General features: G+C 36.6%; 1 protein-coding gene across 1 annotated transcript in view; it reads left to right on the top strand.

The window, feature by feature from the left end:
- REPS1 (RALBP1 associated Eps domain containing 1) overlaps positions 1-21531 on the top strand; it is a 61789-nt gene that overhangs the window by 23861 nt on the left and 16397 nt on the right. Inside the window, 6 exon segments of the mRNA XM_032215320.1 lie at positions 4653-4815; positions 5363-5426; positions 6470-6624; positions 8711-8847; positions 15191-15271; positions 19961-20048. Of these exon segments, the coding sequence (XP_032071211.1) occupies positions 4653-4815; positions 5363-5426; positions 6470-6624; positions 8711-8847; positions 15191-15271; positions 19961-20048 (688 nt within the window).

Here is a 21531-nt window from a genome sequence, read left to right as displayed (position 1 = left end):
TTATACGTAGCCCCGCTATCCTACCGTACTCCTCTATTTTATGTAAAAGTTGTATCCCAGAAGCCATAGGATCCTCCAGGATAAAAACAAGGTCATCGGCGAAAGCCTGGACCTTAAATTCCTGAGCTTTAGCTCGTAACCCTTTAATTTGTGTGTCACTTCTCACTATTCTAAGAAGGGGTTCTAATGTGAGGATAAACAGTAGGGGGGATAACGGGCATCCTTGTCTTGTGCCTTTACCAATCTCAATATCACCCGCCTCTTCTCCGTTTACCAATAATGTCGCAGTTTGTCGTACATAAATTGCCCGAATTGCATTTAAGAAGTTTTCTCCAAACTTCATATTTTCTAGTTGTGACAACATAAAGTTCCAATTTACCCGATCAAAAGCCTTTTGTGCGTCAAGAAACATGAAGGCCACTTGTTTATCCGGCCGAGCTTCATAATATTCTAAGGCATCCAAAATAATTCTAACATTATCTTTCAAATGCCTTGACGGCAGGAAGCCGTTGTGATCAGGGTGTATAAATTTGTTAAGGAAGAATTTAAGTCTATCTGCCAGTATAGCTGCAAAGATTTTATAATCCACATTCAAAAGTGAAATGGGCCTATAGTTTTTAATTTGGGTGCGGTCAGCTCCAGCTTTAGGCAAAAGGGTTATATAAGCCTCAGCCCATGATTTCGGTGCGATAGAATCCGTCAAGACAGCATTAAATATTACTATCATCTCTTGTCCTAAAATTTCCAAAAAAGATTTATAGATTTCAACTGGCAAACCATCCATGCCAGGATGGTAACAGTCTTAATAGGGGATTTCAGCGCACGGGCATCACACGTTCTTTTATTTTATTTTCCCTGCCTTGTTTTACGCTTCAGAAATGGTACCTTTTGACTTCCGTAGCTCTGCCCATCAACTTCCATCATTCGGAGCAAGCTGCTTTCCCAGCGTCCTCTGTGCTGTGCGCGTCTCTTTTTTCCCCTCTCCTCGCCTCCATTCTGGCTCCTACTTTCCACCCACCCCACACACACACCTCTCCTTCCGCTGCCCAGGGAACACGAGCTGCTCCTTCCCTTCGGGCCAGCTTCTCGCCAGCCTCTCCGCAGGAGGCTCCTCGGCGACCCCTGTGAAAAGGTCATTCGACCCGAAAAGCAACCCACAGGTTGAGAACCGCTGCTCTAATTCATTCTTCCTTTCTCAGAATGTAATCTGGCATTCAACATGTATCACTGAAGATTCTTGATCAAGGAATCTTATTTTTAAACTCATTTGTAAAACCAGCTGTCAGCTTTTTGTTGTTTTTTTATTTTTTAAAAACTCTTCTGTGCACACTTTTCATAACATTATGTTGCTTCAATGGCTGTTGTCATTTCAAATTATTTATCTGTCACATATATCTGCCCATCTTAAAAGTAGAGGAACTGTAAGTGGCTTACACTAAAAGCAATTATAACATCCAAATATTAAAACTACAATAAAAAAACATTAACAATATAATAATAAACAACTACCGTCCAGTCTCCAACCTCCCCTTCGTGGGGAAGGTTGTTGAGAAAGTGGTGGCCTTTCAGCTCCGACGGTCCTTGGAGGAAACCGATTATCTAGATCCCTTTCAGTCGGGATTTAGGCCTGGCTACAGCACGGAAACTGCTTTGGTCGCGCTGACCGATGATCTCTGGAGAGCCAGGGATGGAGGTCATGCCTCCGTCCTAGTGCTCCTTGACCTCTCAGCGGCCTTCGATACCATCGACCATGGTATCCTTCTGCGACAACTGCGGGAGGTGGGGGTGGGAGGCACTGTCCTACGGTGGTTCTCCTCTTACCTCTCGGACAGGTCGCAGTCGGTGTTGGTCGGAGGGCAGAGATTGACCCCTAGGCCCCTGAATTATGGGGTGCCGCAGGATTTGGTCCTGTCCCCCCTCCTGTTTAATATTTACATGAAGCCGCTGGGTGAGATCATTCGACGGCACGGGATAAAATACCATCAGTATGCGGACGATACACAGTTGTATCTGTCCGCCCCGTGCCAACTCAGTGAAGCGGTTGACGTGATGTGCCAGTGCCTTGAGGCTGTTAGGGTCTGGATGGGGGATAACAAGCTTGCACTCAATCCGGATAAGACCGAGTGGCTGGTGTGTTTCCCTCCCACTAATTGGCCAAGTTTTCCATCTCTCAGGCTGGGGGGTCAAACAGTACGCCTCTCAGACAGGGTTCGCAATTTGGGAGTCCTCCTGGACCCACAGCTGACTTTTGAACACCACTTGTCGGCTGTGACCAGGGGGGCATTTGCCCAGGTTCGCCTGGTGCACCAGTTGCGTCCCTACCTGAACCGGGAGGCCCTCACAACAGTCACTCGTGCCCTTGTGACCTCTAGACTGGACTACTGCAACGTGCTCTACATGGGGCAGCCCTTGAAGGGCATTCGGAGACTTCAGCTTGTCCAGAATGCAGCCGCGCGAGCGATTGTGGCACCTCGGTTCACCCACGTAACACCAATCCTCCGCAAGCTGCACTGGCTGCCTATTGGTCTTCGGATACGCTTCAAGGCGCTAGTCGTCACTTATAAAGCCCTTCATGGTATTGGACCTGGGTACTTGAGAGACCGCCTGCTGCCAAATACCTCCAACAGACCGATCAGATCCCACAGATTAGGCCTCCTCCGAATTCCATCCGCCAGCCAATGCCGACTGGCGACTACCCGGAGGAGAGCCTTCTCTGTTGCTGCTCCGACCCTCTGGAACGAGCTCCCCGTGGAGATTCGAACCCTCACCACCCTCCAGGCCTTCCGCAAAGCCCTTAAAACCTGGCTGTTCCGACAGGCCTGGGGCTAAAGAATTTTTGCCCCCCTTCTCAAATGGTATGGTGGTTGTGTGTTTTTAAATTTTGTATTATTATGTCTCATCTTTTTTATCCCCCTGTTTGAATCTCCTTCCCTGATTGAGTCCCCTTCGGGGAAAAGGGCGGCATATAAATGTAATCAATCAATCAATCAATAATAGAATTGATGTTTAAACCAATGCAACCATTTCATGAAATCATCATTTCATTGAGATCTCCAGGCCTACTGACCCAGCCAGTTATGCTTTAAGAGACTTCTGGAAAGATGTCAAGAATGGGACCCATCTCGTCTCAGTGGGGATGATGTTCCAGAGGGCGGGTATCATGGCAAATAAGACCATGTCTTGCCAGATGAAACTCTTTCATAGATTTGCAGCATATTTCCTGATGCAATGGACAGATAATTGCATGGAGTTGGTCCTTCAAACCCAGCCCCATGCCATAGAGGACTTTGAAGATCAAAACCTGCACCTTGAATGGGATCCAGAAGTAAACTGGCAATCAGTGCAACTCACAGAGCAGAGATGCAATGTGTACTGTTCTTGGGCAACACATTATCCCATTAGCTACACCTTTGCATTTTGCACCCTGCCTGACCTTCCAGATACTCGTCAAGGGCAATCACATGTAAAGCATATTAAAGTAGTCCATTTGAGAGGTGACCAGGACATCAGTGAGCCAGTCTCCCAATCCAGATATGGGCACCACAGGTACATAAACACAAAGATGTGCAAAAACCGTCCTAGTTATGATTGCCACCTGCTCTTTGAGCAGGGGTCACAAATCTAGAAAGAGTTGTGCACTAAATCTGTTTGGGACACTGCAACCCAAGTACTAATAATAGCATAGTATCTGAGCCAGAGGGCCCCCAAACCCAGAGTCACTTAATCCTATCAGAATTCAGTTGAAGATTGATGTTCCCCATTTAGGCTCCCATAGCCCCTAGTTACTAGGATAAGATATCGACTGCATTGGTCAAGTCATCAGGAGCTGAAAAGTATAATTGGGCATCCTTACCATTTTGAAGATACCACATTCCATGGGACACAAGGTGTCACCCAGTGGCTTCATGTTGATGTTGAATAAGAAGAGAAAGTATCAAGATAGGGGCTGATCTCTTCTATCCAATTACCACCAACTATCCACAAAGATACCATATTGTTGCCAGGGCAAATAGAGCAAGGATGTTTTCACAACCTCCATCCTGCTACCACCAGAGATCATCCAAAAGCACAACCAATGCCATTGCCATCTTCTATCGAGGCATCAATCTTGATCGAAAAAAGTGGGGAGGTTTTCCAGTATGATGTGATCCAGTAGTGGCTTCTTAGGGAAGGGTCAGACCCTCTTATTCAAGGAATAATTAATTGACATCAAGAGCTCTCCCACAAGGTAGCAATACTACTTCGACTTATATACCGCTTCACAGTACTTTACAGCCCTCTCTAAGCAGTTTACAGAGTTAGCATGTTTCCCCCAATAATCTGGATCCTCATTTTACTGACTTCAGAAGGATGGAAAGCTGAGTCAACTTTGAGTCAGTAAGAATCTAATTGCTGGCGATTGGGAGAATTAGCTTGCAATACTGCATTCTAACCACTGCACCAGTTTTAGTTAGATAGGAGCGCCATGGATCTAGAGAATAGATGGCTGAGTTCACAATCATAAGGATCCTTTAAATATTGAAAAAGAAAATTATGGGTCTACTCAGCTAGCACTAGTCAGAAGTCTACAATTTTTTTCTTTTTTGAGGCAAATAAATACAGAAAATTCTCAATAAAGCTAGAAAATGCTGAAGACAAATATTTTATTGCAGGACCAGACTACAGTACGAACTGTAGCATCAGCTACAACAACAAATGAAATTCGTAGGCAGTCGAGTAGTTATGATGATCCTTGGAAAATAACAGATGAACAAAGGCAATATTATGTAAATCAGTTTAAAACTATTCAGCCTGATCTGAATGGATATATTCCAGGTAAGATTTTTAAACACATATGATACAATGAATAATTTTATAATTATCTAATATTAGACTTATTTTACAAAATGTGCATAACAGTAGTTCAAATTTCAGTAAAGCGATTCCTGGCATGTAGAAACTAAAGACGTTACTAAAAGAGTTCTTCATTTTCTTCTGCACCTTTAAGAAAACTGAGCCAGGGAATGAGATTGTGGGGAAAGAAATTTCCATGCAGCTTTTGGTATTAATTTCTGCTAGATCAAAGATCATTTTCTTAATAGAGAGAATTCTTTATTCATAAGAGAGCCTATTAAAAATATTGTGTAAGATCTTTTGTGAATTTCTTAGCTTTAATGTTTTGTAATGATTTCCTACATTTGCATTTTTGAACTCATGCTCCCAGCCCCCAGCCTAGTATATCTTTAAATAGTCACTAGCTTTTGTGTCTTAAAGCTAAATTTGCAAATAAGGTTATAATTCTAGTTTGAAAGTCAAACATTATTACTCTGGGTAAGATGGACAGCCAATACATTTTGCAAATAAATAAATTTAATATTTTTAGGTTCTGCAGCTAAAGAATTTTTCACAAAATCAAAGCTTCCTATTCTTGAACTTTCACACATCTGGTAAGTTAAAATATAATTATTTAAACTCATTGTTCTAAAATTCCAAATTATTTGATAAAAAACTGAAATGTCTAGCAACCAACACTACCATTTATATTGAAACCTTGCCTTAAAAACAAATGTAATTTAGAAGCTTAATCATATTTCCATTAAAATTGAGTAAGTTTCCATTTAATGTGTTCTCATATTAAATTTTGTTGTAATTACCAAGGAAACAAACATAAAACTTCATATTTATATCCAAATTACAGTCTCATTTAGTGACAATAACTGGGACTGACCATTTCATTGTTAAGCAAAGCGATTGCTAAGTGAAAGTTACAATGGCACTGAAAAAAGTGACTTATTACTATTTTTCACAGATGCTTGGCAAGTGGTTCATATTTATGACAGTTGCGGTACCCTGGGATCATGTGTGGTCCCTTTTTGTGACCTTCTGACAAGTAAAGTCAATGGGGAAGCCAGAGTCACTTAACAAGGAGGTTATTGATTTAGCAACTGCACTGAGTCATTTAATAACTGGGGCAAGAAAGGTTGTAAATTGGGACAAAATTCCCTTAACAAATGTCTCAGTTAACAACAGAAATTTGGGGCTCAATTGTAAGTAAAGGACTACCTATACAAACTCCTTTTGCAAAGAAGCAATGAAAATATTTTTGACAGTTTGCCTTTCCTAATAATTCTCCTGCATCCCCTCAATGCGTAGAGGACATATAAGTACTCAGAACTCTTTGGAGAAATTCTTCGTTTTCTTTTTTTTAAAAAAAAGGGAAAATTAGTTTTTTTTAAAAAATTTGTTATTATTCTTCATCCAATAGGAGCATTCCATGAGTTCATGGATTCTCAGGATTCAATTAATTGTGTTTTAAATACAATATGCCAGATTACGAAAGTCTAATGTTTACCTTGAACAAATATCTGGTATTAGGAAGAAATTCTTCAAATTAATTATTGTCAATTTGAAAGACTTTAGGAAAATACAGAAAAGTGTTTGTTTTTTTTTCCAAAAAAAAGTACAATAAAGTTAAATAATTTCATTTCAGGGAGCTGTCAGATTTTGATAAAGATGGTGCATTAACACTGGATGAGTTCTGTGCTGCTTTCCATCTAGTGGTTGCTAGGAAGAATGGTTATGACTTGCCGGAAAAGCTACCTGAAAGTTTAATGCCCAAGTTGATTGATTTGGAGGACTCAGCAGGTACTTGTTTCCCCTTCAAATTAGTAGCTAAAGGATGTGTAACACACACTGCATGTGCGTTGCAATTGTTTTATTTCATTCTCTTGTATGTGTCTGTATAAAATTGATTTTCTTTTTGAAACAGAAGTTTCTGTCCTTATGTATGTAAACTACGATAGTTTATAAAAAATGTAAGTTGATTCTACTTGCATTTACTCAAGTATTCTATTACAGAAGTTAAAATGTCTTTTATTCAACTTCCAATTAATTCTTATTGCTTTCTAAGGTTGCCCATTTGTCAATGATTCTAGGTGGCTAAAGTTTATATTTCCAGCTAGTCTCTTATTCTCTAACATGTAAATTATATGTGTGTTCAGTATCTAATATGTTGAATTCACATGACATGTTTGTCTTACTGTAAAAAGTCCTTTAAATTTTTGTTTTGTGGGAAACTATTATTCAGCTCCCTTCAAAATGTTTTTAGATTCTTGTAATGCTACAACTCTGCTTATTAGAAAAAATATATTTCACCTGTGTTACAATTTAATCACACAATTTAAAATATAAAAATAAAGAGAATGGTTGGTATTACTAACAAAGCAATGTGCCCGATACCCCAACCTAGCAACTCCTTTTTACAGCCAGGAAATAGCAAGGTATTTTAATGATATTTTAGAATGAACACACCTAAAGATTTTACTCTAATGCCATGAAGAAGCTAATCAAGCAGGCTTTTTTTCAATATAACGTAATATGTGGTCATGAGCTATCTTTTAATGGGAACTTATGTAAGAGGTTTCCCTAAGAGACTATTAATAAAACATAAATTTTGCACTTTCCCTATCTTTGCAAAAGTTTTTGCAATCTCATAGAATTTTCTAGATCCTGGCCAGTAAAGTCCCCCTATGATTGTTCTCATGTTTGGTAGCCATCTAATATATGAAACTAGAAAGCTGTTAATTTTTTGTTCAAAGAAACTATTCTTTGTTCTTAACCTGTGGAATGTATAAAATTAAACTGTAAAAAGAAAAACTTTTGAAAAATATTATTTTTCAATATTAGGTTATTTTGCCTTATCATTCTGAAATTTCTACTATACTTATATGAAATATGTTGAATTCAAAACATGAAAAAGGTTTCCTTGTGCAATATAGCTTTCTGGTTACTTCTACCAGAGTGTCCAGCATTTCCAGGCTGGTGGACATATCTCTGATTTTGATGTAACCAATCATAAAGCACGTTTTTTACAGGAAGGCAAACTGATAAGGCTGAAAGAAAAAGAGGCTTCTCAAGAATTTAAGCACAGAGCTGACAAAAAAAATTGCTACTTTATGGCAGGTAAATTGGTCATGCTAGGAAATATACAACAGGGGCAAAGCCTACACAATACATGTATCAAAATAAGTGAGGGGAATTAGCGGAAAAAAATAATTAAAATTTCATATATAGTATGGAGAATAATCAAAACATTCTTTCTAGCTCAAATATACTTACTACTAGTTTCTCTTGTCTCTTTTCCTAGACCGGGTGTCAAATTTGTGTCGTCACATGACGTACCGTGACTTTTTTCCCCTTCACTAAACTGGGGGTGGGCGTGGCTAGTACATGACGCATCCGGTCCGCGAGTTTGATACCCCTGTCCTAAACTATATAGTATAGTTCAAAATAAAACAATTGGCTACTTAACTATTATTTTATTTTTAAAAATATTTTATTTCCATAGGGCCTAGAGTCATTAATGTGAATAGAATCTATGTAGTCGGTGATACTTTGGTTTGCAATGAAATTGAAAGACTTTTTTAATGTAGTGGGACTGAGAGCTGGATTAATGACAGAACTGTCTACGAGCCCTGTGACTTCCCAAATATCCCATGGGGAATCGTTCTGCAAAATTTCTAATGGAGCAAAATGTACTACAACATGCTGGAGAAATAAAGTAAATATAGTACAGATCTCTGTATAATGAGTATCTCTGAAATGAGTTGATCAATGTTCATAAATAACATTTGTTATAAGCATGCTTCTATGCATTAATTATGAAATTGCAACAAACTATTAACACACAGTTTTAAAGACATTGCTACAATGTTGTGTTTGGCTTTTGTAGTGGTTCCTGTTTCAGAAGTGGGGGATCAATCTGCTGAGGTAGGTTTTGCAAGTTCCCCAGCAGAAGTACCGCCAAGCAAATCGCCATCAATGCCATCACTTAATCAAACGTGGCCTGAACTGAATCAAAGCAGCGAGGTTAGCAAAATATACCTTATTTTCTTAGAAGTTCCTACTTTGAGAATGAATGTATAACACAATATAGATTGGATTACGTTCTAAATTTGAGGTTAGTTTTAATGTTTCTGTATATAACCTTGATCCTTGTCATAATTGGAAAATATATTGGGATTGTACACAAAAGCTCACTTTTTCTTTTCTTTTCCTGTTCTTTAAAAAAAAGTTATTCTATCCATCTCTGATTTCTGTTCTAAATCCTGCATAGGTCCTTTGCTAATTTCTTGAGGGTGATTTCAATTCTCTATAAGGTAGAAAATATTAGAGAGCTTCCTTTTGGAGTGATTCAGTTCATTTTTTGCTGTTATATGAGAGTAAAGATAAAGTCCCTCTTGAGGTGACTGGACTTCTAGTGACTGTCTATGTTTGCTTAGCAAAAGCATGGATGTAATTTGCCATAACTGGTTTTGGCTTCCCTTTTTGATTTCCCTAATCTAAATCTCTAATCTAAAACCTTGGAAAGTTTCTGGTAGTTTCCATCCAAATGCTAGTCACGGTCTAGTCCTGTTTAGCTTTCTGGGATTATTTAAATTGACTAGGTTCTACTACCCTTCTGACCTAGATCAGAAAGCACATGCATGTCTTTTTGCCTATATCTAGTACAATCAGGATTCCATTTAAATCAGTCTGGCCATTGCCTGGGAATTAGATTTCAATACATTTGAAAAATCTTTGTTTGGTGAATTTTCACTAAAATATGGCTTTTATAGTAATTTTATTAAAAATTACAACTGCAACAATAAAACTTAAAAATAGAAAAGAAAAAATAATATAGTAAGGAAAAGGGGGGGAGGACTCTCCATCACAAGTATAAACAGTCTCTTCTCTTAAAATAAAAATGATCTCTTCTTCCCATGTCTCACCTCTTATCTATAAACAAATCTCTAGAATCTCATCATTCAGTTCTGATTAGCAAAAGTCTATTAAGGGTTACCAGAGATAACAATATATCTATTTTAACTTTGGTCAAATAAACCAACTTTTTATTCCTTCTTTTTACTTTTAACAGTGCTGATCTTTAATCCCTTTAAATTTGATTTCTTTTGTTTTTTCTGTCATTTCTCCCAAAATCCTTTAAAACTTTAATAAGCCTCTTTTGTAATAAGGTTATCCAGGTCACTCTTTTGGTTTGATATTTGAATGTTCCTTTTAATTATTAAGACATCCACTGGATATCTTTTTGTATCATCTTTTCCCATATCATTCTTGTAGCCTACCTTTTTAAAGTCCACTTTCAGATCAGACTTAGTCTTGTCAGGTAAAAGTTGTTCTTCTTCCATAACACTTTTTAAATAGAGACCAGACCTTGTTGAAATTAATTTCTGTGTCCACTGTTAAAAATCCTAATCTAACCCTAACCTTTAGTCAAGTGTGTCACATCTTAAAATACTTGGCTTCATTCTCTATTGGTAAATCAAGTGTTCTTTCCCTTTAATTGTAATCTTTAGTTCCTTCTAGTGTCCAACTTTAAAGTCCCATTTATCATGTTTGTTTGTTTGTTTTTTTAAAAGAATTAAGCATTTCCTCGTGGGAAGGATTCTTATAATTAATTTCAAAATTATATTTCAAATCTGGACTCTTTATCTATTTATAACATTCCAAAATCAAAATTCTATTCACCCTTTTGCTGTTTATTTTTTTTTAAAGTTCTTAAAAGGTCTATTTAAAACTTGAAGGAAACTTATCTGTTGCTGTAAATTAAACTGTCAAACCAAAGTTTCCTAGTAGCTGAAAAGCTATTAAATAATTTTTGAAAGTGATTGGAAAAGAAGTATGCAATGTCTTTCAAAGGTGCCAAACGAATCTTGAGCAAGCTAGCTATCCCCTCATCTCCCAGCACTCTAAACCCATTGGAGACGTCAGTCTGGCAGTCTCTTCATGAGGAGTAACTATATCCATTCCTTCTCCAAAAAAAATTATGAAGATCTAGTCTATTTAACCAGCTCTCATTTGACTGCAGTCATTAATCCCAGCTTTTAGTAAAGCTTTCTTCAGCTTATCATTTATTTCCTGGAAGTTTTATGTCTCAAATGAAATTTCTGAATTGAATTCAATGCTGAATTTTCTGAAATCCTTCTAGAAGCTGAAAGTATCTGAGTGAAACTGAGAAGGCAGAAATTATTTAAACCATTCAATAGTTTGAACAATGCTTATATTGCAAAATATATTAGTGTAGTGCTAAATATTTGCCTTTTCAAGAATTATTTGCCACTAACAATTGTCATTAATGTTTGTATATATGCTTCCATAGGCCATTTATATTAGAATTCAAAATTACAAGGATCTCCTAGTCCTGTGATGGCGAACCTATGGCACGCGTGCCCAAAGTGGCACTCAAAGCCATATCACCTGGCATGTGTGGCCTTGCCTGTTTGTCTTCCGGGTTTCTGGCATGCATGCACGCAAAATGATCAGCTATACTTCACACGGTCGGCAGTGCTAAAAACCAGTGTGCACATGCACGCCAGCCAGCTAATCCTGGGCACTTGGTGCCAAAAAGGTTCGCCATCATTGACTATCCTAGTCCAAGCAGTAGTCAATTTACAAGTTTCTGCAGTATCTCAAACTAATTAGTTTAAGTGCCAAATAGCAGTCACCACTATGAAAATTGATTAGATAGATAGATAGATGGATGGATGGATGGATGGATGTACGTACGTACGTACATACGTACGTACAGGTATAGTATAGTTTGTCCTCTTTATTTCAAAATTCCAACAGTGTCCCCTAGTCTTGGAAAGGGTGCCTGCTTCCATTTTGGGGCAAAAGAGAATTGAAGACAAAGGCCCAACCTTGAAGAGGGGAAAAAAAAACAACAAATCTTCATTACAACCATTGCCTTATTAGATGGCTCAGCAGTCTATGCAAATACAGAGAGTCAGCGACCATTTGAAACGATGATGGCACTGAATGAAGACTGCTGCCCAAAGTTACTACCATTGTAGTACCCCCACAGACATGTGAACAAAATTCAGATTTTTGACCAAAGGGACACTGCAGCCTGTCTTTTTCCAATCCTACCCTGCTGGGGGTCCCTGCAAACTTGGGTTTGTTTCCCATCCTGTTGGGTCTACATCCTCATCACAGCTCTGTGTCTTATCTTTTCAGTAGTTCTCCTTTGAAAAGCAGTTGCTTAGACAAGAGTCCTTCCTATACAGAGCCCCAGCGCCATTCCAGAAGTGGACATCATTTTGCAATGAATTGTGGCTCCTTCGAAATGGTGCCCACTTCAAGGATGATGTCATATGGCTCCATACTGTATAAGAAGGCTGAAGGGTGAAATGCCTGGGTCTCCTTTAGGAAGGAGAGTTTGCCATTCCACTCCTTAGCTTCCTTATGTATTACGGAGGCTGTTTGACAGGACCAGGCACCATTTTGAAGTGGGTGCAATGAATTGTGCTAGCTGTAAGGTAAAATGAGGACCCAGATTGTTGGGGGCAATATGCTGACTCTCTGTAAACCGCTTAGAGAGGCCTGAAAGGCCTATGAAGCGGTATATAAGTCTACTGCTATTGCTATTGCTATTGCTATTTCTTGTTGATTGAGGAAATACACATTTTGAATGCTTTGTCCCATAATGCAGAACCTTTAATAACAGAGTTTGAATTCCATCATTTCGAGATATCTTGATGGAGTAGCTCTCTGGGAAATTTGTGTTCATGTTAGTTAGATGTTGCTCTTCCTTCCTTTGGAAATATCCAAAAGTCTTAAGGTACTTGTTCAAAAGATTGCTGACTGATGTTGCTAGTTTCTGTCAAGATGAATCTGATACTTGGGTTGCATCTGGAGGGAAACAGAGGGTATATTGAAAGTTAAAGGAGGATCTTGCTCATCTATTGGATGCATACCATTTGAAAGGAAACACATTATTATAACAGGATGTAGGGAGAATGTTTTCTGACATGGACAACTAGATTCCTATAGCTCCAAAACATAAGGTGGCAAATCTCCAGTAAAACCTTTGGTCATATTCTTCTGGCATTTATCTCAGAAATGGAACCAGAATTCTTGTTAGGTTGGAAGCATTGGTGGCAGGAAATGGAGCGGGGGGGGATCCCAATAAAATAGTCCAATCGTAATTCCATCCAGAATATTCCAAAGAGCCATTGTGTTTTGCAGCAAGCTGGACCAAAATCTCCAAAATAAAATTTGTATTGCTCCAGATTTGAAATATTTAGAATGACTTGTTTTGAGCTCATAATGTTCTGTTCTGATTCTAAAAATCATCTCATAAAACCATAAATCTACTATTTGTCAGTTTATGTAGATCCCCTAAAAACTTCATTACTAGCTGAACAAATGACTTCTTCCAGTCTCTTGACCTCAAAATGTATTTTTTAATTTATCAGTTAAAGCTGTGTCCTGTTTTTCTATGTGTGTAAACATTCTAAATGGCTTACAATAATTAAATAATGTGAAATACAGAAAAATAATGGTAAAAATCAGTACAGTTAAAATAAAATTGAATATTAAAATAACTATAATTATAATAATTTACAGTCAGAAACCTTTTTTTTATTGAACACATTAATTCAGTCTTAATGGATTAGATATATCAACATGAAAATGATCTTGCAGAGTTGGAGACCATTAATACAATACATGTCAGAAATTAGTAGGCATCAAACTGAAACTTAAAGAAATGTGAAGACACTCAGTAGAACAAGGCAGCATTGCCCATAGTCAAATGCCATAAGGGCTTTGCATATTAGATTGATAACACATGTAGGGCAATAAAAACAGGCCTGCATCATCATGGAAGTATGAAACACTGTGGAAATTAGAGAGGATTACACCAGCTGCAGTTGAAACCTTTGATGTATATCAAATTTCATTTCAGTGTTTTCTGCTTGTCAGTAGAAGGTTGTTTGCCACTTGCTAAGTTCCTCATTTTATCCTGGAAGAATTGAGGGTGGTACTAAACTGCTTTCTACTTACCATAAATATCTTAGATTTATACAAAAGATAATATCTATAAACAAACAATATTGGATAATTCTGAATATATAATTCATGCAAGGAAATTTACAGTTCCCACAGAAATTCCTTGATTCTGTGCAAACTGCAGATTGCTTTTCAAACATGCCAAATTAAGTTTAGAAAGTTGCTACTGAAGAAACCCTAAGTTTTATCTGTTAATCTTGCTCATGGGTCTTTGAATTCTGTCCATTATACCTAATACTTTTTTTTAAAAAAAAACCTGGCACATTATATTTCTACATTATTGTCTCTTGATTTCTTTTTAATTTCTAAAATTCTTCAGAATATTCATATAAGGATATATTAGATTTTAGAGTTCTAACTAGTGGCGTACAACATGTACATATATTATCCACACAAACTTTCCTTTGTACACTCTCCCAGCTAAATTTAATTTGTTTATCCAAACGAAACTATATCTCCACCTAGGTTCACCCCTTATGATCAGCCAAGTTCTTTCCCAGCTGTGCAACATAAACAGTTCCCAATTTTCTAGGAAAACTTATTCAGTCCATTTGTTTAAATGTTTGATATGTCTAATAATTAACTCACCATTCTACTAACAGAGATATTAACATTTCCTTCCAAAAAGTAATCTTGAGTATTGAATCTCAGACCAAATCCTTCATTGCTTGGAAACCTGATTATTTCTGTTTTGCCTATATCTTAGTTTATGCATGAAAAAAAAATGATTTGGCAGTTATATATTTCAGTGAGGCATGTCTTGGATCTTACTGAAATGATTGCTAAAGCAGTATTTCCTTTTACATTGAATATTTTGAATTCAATTATCAAACATAATTGAATACATTGAATACTTTGAATTGTTCAATTATCAAACATACCATTAATTTATGTATAAATGTACTTTATTAGAAATGTTTTCAGATATAGCAATGGCAATTTGCATATGATTCTTTTAATTTTTTTCTAATATAAAGATACATTATTTCTGACTTCATGTGAAGAAAATTTATTATTAATTTTTATTTAAATGAAATAAAAGAGTAGAGGAAAACAAAGAATCTTACACATTGGTAGCAATAGCAGCAGTGACTTTTAAAAGCTTCTGTTTTCTGTAGTTTGATTTTGTTAAAAATTTCTCAATCAGTATGCTGACTTTCACTTTCAAATTGATTTGTTAATCTGTACAGTATTTCACATTGATTCAAAAGATTTTGCAAGGCAGAATCTGAAAACTGTGAAATGTATCTTTTGGCTCCCCCCCCCCCCCAGAAAAACAACTACCATTACAACCTCTGAACTATGCTAAATCTTCTCCAGGGGTGACTATTCTCATGTTGTCTCTCCTCTGTCTGTTCAGCAGTGGGAGACATTTAGTGAACGCTCTTCCAGCTCACAAACTCTGACCCAATTTGATTCTAACATTGCACCAGCTGATCCTGTAAGTCAATCACTTAGCTTGCTTCTTTGAAATTAATTTTATTAACTCCAAATTTTCATTAATTGTTTTGGTTTTGCATGTTAAGTAGAGGGGAATTGTAAACAATTTAATAGTTTGTTCTGCTTTAAAATTCATCAAAGGGTCCTGTCTGTCACTGCAATTAAAATAATAAAATATTTTAGAAGTGCAAAAATAAAATTAGGTCTGTTCTTTTCTAATATTTGCCCCAATATTTTGAGATTTTTTATTTAACTCTTTTTTAAAGGATGGTAAAACATTTTAACTGAGTTTTCTTTACTGATAAATGTGTTGGAAATAAAAAGTAAAAACGGTGACTTTTTTACAAAAGCTAATGTGAACCTGGACATCCAGGACCATCTTGTTTTTCTGGATCCAATTCTCTTTCTGTTACACCCAAAAGCTTCTTACATGAATACACCCTTTGTAGACATATTTCACAATTACATAATTTAAACCTTTTCTCACATCCTTCACTGTTCATGGAAATCATGGATGCCATAGGTATGTCAGGCACACATACTTCATCATATGATCTTGCACACAAGAAAGCTAGACTAAACATAATAACTTATCTCCAAAGAATCAATATTTCCCCTATTATTTCTCAAAATTTATTGTTGTTGTCAAACTTATATGGGGGAGGACCCTCAAAAAATGCTCCATTGATGACCAGAGTGTATGTTGCAGATGGGAGGAGTCATTGGTTTTATAATAGCTTAGGTATAAGTATATAAATATTTATGCACCTTATGAGAACACCTTGAACCAGTGAGTATAAAGAGGTTGTTTTATTAGTAGGATAATGGGTACCCTCTAGGAGGCACCCTCACAAATTGGGCTCAGACATTTGCAATTGTTTGATCATCCTAAGGGCCGCCACACATTGCAGTAGTGATGTTATTAGTTCATGGATCACCAGATCCAGAATTGATAATTTTTGTGATACGTTAATAAAGTATGAATAGTGATCCAAGACTGCCCCAGATTGTCAACTTGTTTTAAAGAAGAGCGCAGCTCCATCAGAACTGCTACGTGTCAAAGTCTGATGTCAAGAATTCAGAATCAATATTCCATTTTGTCTGAATCAAGGTGCATTTGATTTAAATCAACTCGATTTAGATCATGATTTAAATCACTGGTAAAAAGGCTTGATTTAAATCAACTTGATTTAAATCATAATTTTTAAAGAGCAACTGTCATTTCTGTCCCGCAGCAGCTCCTCTTCCGGTTGACTCATCGATAGTCCCAATATTGCAGAATATACAGCCTCATGCTACATAACTCAACTCCATTTCATGCTGAATAAACTAAATTATTAATGTATATTAAATATAAAACTATATTTAGATATATTTTATTCCAAAAGCATTTTATTAAATAAAGTTAATAAAAATAAAAAAACTCCAATTTAAATAAATCAGGTTTTTTTAACCATTGATTTTATCCACCCTGGTCTGAGTTCAGTTTCAGCTTTTATTTTCCCTCAAACAGTTGAAACACTTGTTAAAAGACTTAAAATTTCACTTAAGCCTTCTTTATTTGAATATTGGATGAATTTTCTTTCTATTCTTTTTTTCTTTGCGAACCTTTTTATTCTATATTTTTATTTTGTATTTTATCCAATGTAACCCACTTTGATGATTTGTAAAGGAAATGAAAATATATTATTCAGTAATCTATGTCTAGAAATGAATGAATTGGAATATAAGTCCACATTGTCATTAAAAGAGATCAAGAACAAGTAACTTGTCAGTGATTTCTTCAAAGGAGGATAAGTAGTGGGAAGAAAAAAAATTAAGATATCAGTAATAAAACGTTTTTATATAACCCCTATGTCTGCAACTTTCTTGATTATTGTAAACTTAGTGGAAGCAAACTAGCTTATTCTTGACCTTCCTATCCAGAACTTTGCATCTTATGAATATAAAAATGCCATACAAAAATGGGGAAAGATAAAAATTAATAACAATAATAAACTCTGCAAAGAAGGTGAAGAAGCATTGGATCACCAATAATTAGGTGCTGCAAAGAGATCATATAGATTGACTACAAATAGCAGCTTGACAAAGTGGCAACAATGGTGCATCGGAAGTTCTGCAAGAAATACCATTTATCTGCAAGCAAGAGCTGATGGGACCACAAAATAAACAAAAAAAAATGAAGAAGCTAAAATGCTCTGGGACTTTAACAGAGAAGCACCTGCCACATAAAACCTTAGATTTTAACCATTGTTAAAAAGAAAGACGAAGTCTGGAGAGTTCTTTGTTGTTACAGTACCTGGAGACAACAAATTGAAGAGAGACAATGGAAGAAAATCACAAAATACAAATAGAATAGAATTCTCTGTTTTCTGTTTTTACAAACAGAAGTAAAGCAAAAGAAAGCAAAGTAACAATAGTAATAGGTGCCTTAGGTGCAATTTCATTTCATTTTCATTTATTTGTATGCCGCCCTTTTCCCTAAGGGGACTCAGGGCGGCTCACAACTCAAAGGGAGGGAAAAACAAACAAAGTTACAGAAACATAAAGCCATACATAGTTATAAAAAGCACAACAGTCATACCATTTGAAGTGGGGCAGCGAGTCTTTAGCCCCAGGCCTGTCGGAACAGCCAGGTTTAAGGGCTGTGCGGAAGGCCTGGAGGGTGGTTAGGGTACGAATCTCCACGGGGAGTTCGTTCCAGAGGGTCGGAGCAGCCACAGAGAAGGCCCTCCTCCGGGTAGTCCGCTAGTCGACAGTGGCCGGGCTGATGGAATTCGGAGGAGGCCTAGTCTGTGGGATCTAATTGGTTTAGTGGAGGTAATTGGCAGTAGGCGGTCTCTCAAGTACCCAGATCCAATACCATGAAGGGCTTTGTAGTGACAACTAGCACCTTGAAGCGTACCCGGAGATCAACAGGCAGCCAGTGCAGCTCGCGGAGGATAGGTGTTACGTGGGTGAACCGAGGCGCACCCACGATCACTCGCGCGGCTGCATTCTGGACAAGCTGAAGTCGCCGAATACTCTTCAAGGGCAGCTCCATGTAGAGCACGTTGCAGTATTCCAGTCTAGAGGTCACAAGGGCACGAGTGCAAGGGCAATCCCAAAACATCTGGAGCACCAGTTGAATAAATCAGTATTGATAAAATCATAATCATTTGATTACAAAAGGCAGTTTACTCAGAACAGTTTTCACTGCAACCATAGCTTTAATACGATCAAACAACAAGATCTGCCTGTCCCGTGTTCTTGATAAGTGGATAAAATGCCAAATCCAATGTAAACATTTGGCTGACTGTAAAGAACAACAGTAACAACAATACTCCTTTGAACTAAGTTGTTCTTCCTGCTTAAGGTCTGTCCTCCACAATGGAAGAATCAGTGCCCTAAAGCAGAGATTCTCAAAATGTGGGCTGAAGGTCCCCAAGATCTTTTCAGGGGGACTCACAAAGTGAAAATAAATGAACATTTTAAAATAGCTCAATTTTAATTTCTAATGCATTAATATTAATAATATAAGCCACATAATCCAAAGCTCTTTGTGTTCCTCATTATTTTTAAGAAAGTAAAGGGATCCTGAACCAAAAATAGAGATTAAAGATGTTTGAAAACTACTGCTTAGAACATCTTTAGCCCTTTATTTCATGTTATATTGCTGCTAGTCACAAAGATTGCCTGAAACATGGAAATATTTATTGTTCTATTAGTAGTCCTCCAATTTACCGTATTGAATGTAATTATGCTACTTCAGATCACTGCCATCACTTTGCTTTCTTTATTTTGCTTTGTTTGAACTTTTGTCCAACATGGTTTTCCTATAGCTAGCCCTTCAAAATTAATAAGGAGCAGTATAAAAATATAACATTATTTTTCTCTTAGGAGGTGGGATACATTTCTGCCTAGCTTGTTGATGCCTGTCTGCATAAATTATTAGATATTATATGATGCATGTGCTTCTGACTTTTATCATTTTATGGGAAGAATATTGCATAAAATCTGCTTTAGGAAGTTTCACACTTGTTTACTAGTAACTGCCAATGCATTTGCTTTGGTATTGAGGAAAATAGACACGCTTTCCCAGTGAAATGTGTGCCTTGTGCAATGTCAGGAAAAGAGCTGATATTCACTGTGTTAGATCCCAAATACTGTATGTGTATGGTATACTTGCAAATTTTTAATGCTATTGAGGTATAAAAAAGATTTAGAGAGATAGTACCTACATTGCGCATAGTGTTCTTGTACCCAGTATTTAATTATAAGAGTAAGCTATAAAGGTCAAGCTATACTTCTTTCTGTAGCATAATTCATCCGTTTTCTGATAATCATGTAAATGAAATTAAAGAAAATTTAAGCCTTGCTTTGTGGATTTGCCTCTTTTGATAGTAGCCTTATGTAGATGACCTAATCAGAACAAATAGTTAAGTGTAACTTGCTTCTTAAGAGAATATAAAAAATTGAAAAACTGTATATCTAGGGAAAAGGTAACCAAGGACACATAAGCAAGCAGCAACAAAAGGAGAAAAGTGAAATGGGTATGGATATTAAGACTGAGAACAATTTATCTTATTTTAAAACAGTCAACATAGTTTAATGTTTTAAATTTTAACATAAAATAATATACAGCAACCAATCTATGCAGGATAGAATAATTGGTTTAAATAGTTTCCTTTCAAATCACTTTCTGTTTTAGGATACTGCTATTGTTCACCCTGTTCCTATTCGAATGACACCAAGCAAAATTCATATGCAAGAAATGGAACTTAAAAGAACTGGAAATGGTAAGAGATTCTTGTCACTTATAGAAATATCTTTTTAATAGCCAAGAATCACTTTCACGATAATTAGTTATTTGTTAAAAACAACAGAATTAAGGGCTCCAAGGAAAGACACTAATCATTTTGTTATTCATTATATATTTGAAAATATGCCATTTTTTAATCTTGGTGCACTTAAGAGTGTTTTGGGATAATTTTGACTCAACCAGTAATATTTTATATGAATACCACATATTGCATTGGAGTAATGAACAAAAACACAGAAAACTCTCTCACCTTAAAAATTAATCTAACAAAGAGTCTTGAAAAACTCTTTCAAGGACAAATTCAGCGAAACTGAGCCTCAATTTTAACTGAAATGTTTCTTACTAGATTGCCTTTTTCTATAGAATAAAATATTGCATAGCATTATAAAGAAATATTGTGCAAAAATGCTTAAAATGTTCATAAATTCCTAAGATCTCTCTCTCTCTCTCTCTCTCTCTCTCTCTCTCTCTCTCTCTCCCCCCCTCCCTCTCTCTCTCTTTCTCTCTCATTCTTTCTCTCTCTCTCTCACGCACATTCATTCATTCATTCATTCACTTCCAGTTAGTATTCCTTCTTGTTTTCATATTTTCTTTTGATTTTATTTTTAGTTAGTTTTAATTCTAATTCTATTGCCATTTCTCTTTCAAACATGGATGGATATCCAGGTTTTGTTACCTGCTAGGGCAAACATAGGCATTTTATATTTCACTCTCCCTGTCTGGGTAGCAGCCATTTGGGGGGATGGAGTAGCCCTTGGCAAAATTAATTGCCTACCCGTGTGCAAAGGTTATAAACTGACAAAATGTTCCGAATTCACTGTGAAAAGTTTTGAACTTGGTGAAATAACCAATATTTTAAAAAAGTGTCAGGCAGACTGTTAGTTGGGGAGGGCTGTGTGAGAGAGAGACAGAGACAGATTGTACCACTGTATCTGTGTCACGAGATGATGATTAAGGCTTGTGACAGACTGTACAGTGCATCTTTCACTAATGGCAGCATAATTGGTTATCCTCAGTTAACTCTTCTGTCAAGAATCCAGCTCACCTCTGATGTAGTATAGATCTTAAATACTGGAAGGGGGTCAAAACAGATTCAGTTTGGTACTTACGTGAAGTTGAGTTCACTTTCCAATACACTTTTGTAAGAGAATTATATGTTTGAAAATGCATTATTATATTTTAAAGAAGCACATGATCTCCCTGATTTTCTGTAATGACAACTTAGAAAAACAATACAGCTCAAATTGTAAACCAGGTTAAGGAGCAAATGCAAAATCAATCATTGGGAGAATATTTACTAGGAGTAATCAAAGTTATATAAAGCATGTACATTTTCTCCAGATCTCTTAGTGAGGCACGGTTATAAAATAAAAGATAATGAAGAACAAACTGCAAAAGTTAAATATGAGATTTTAAGACATGATGTCTTAAATGATGACACCAAAATGGCAGGAATAGCC

This window comes from Thamnophis elegans, chromosome 4, assembly GCF_009769535.1.
Source record: "Thamnophis elegans isolate rThaEle1 chromosome 4, rThaEle1.pri, whole genome shotgun sequence".
In the NCBI taxonomy this organism is placed as follows: Eukaryota; Metazoa; Chordata; class Lepidosauria; order Squamata; family Colubridae; genus Thamnophis; species Thamnophis elegans.
The sequence above is the reverse complement of the archived record's forward strand: the minus strand, read 5'-3'. Positions and strand labels throughout refer to the sequence as shown.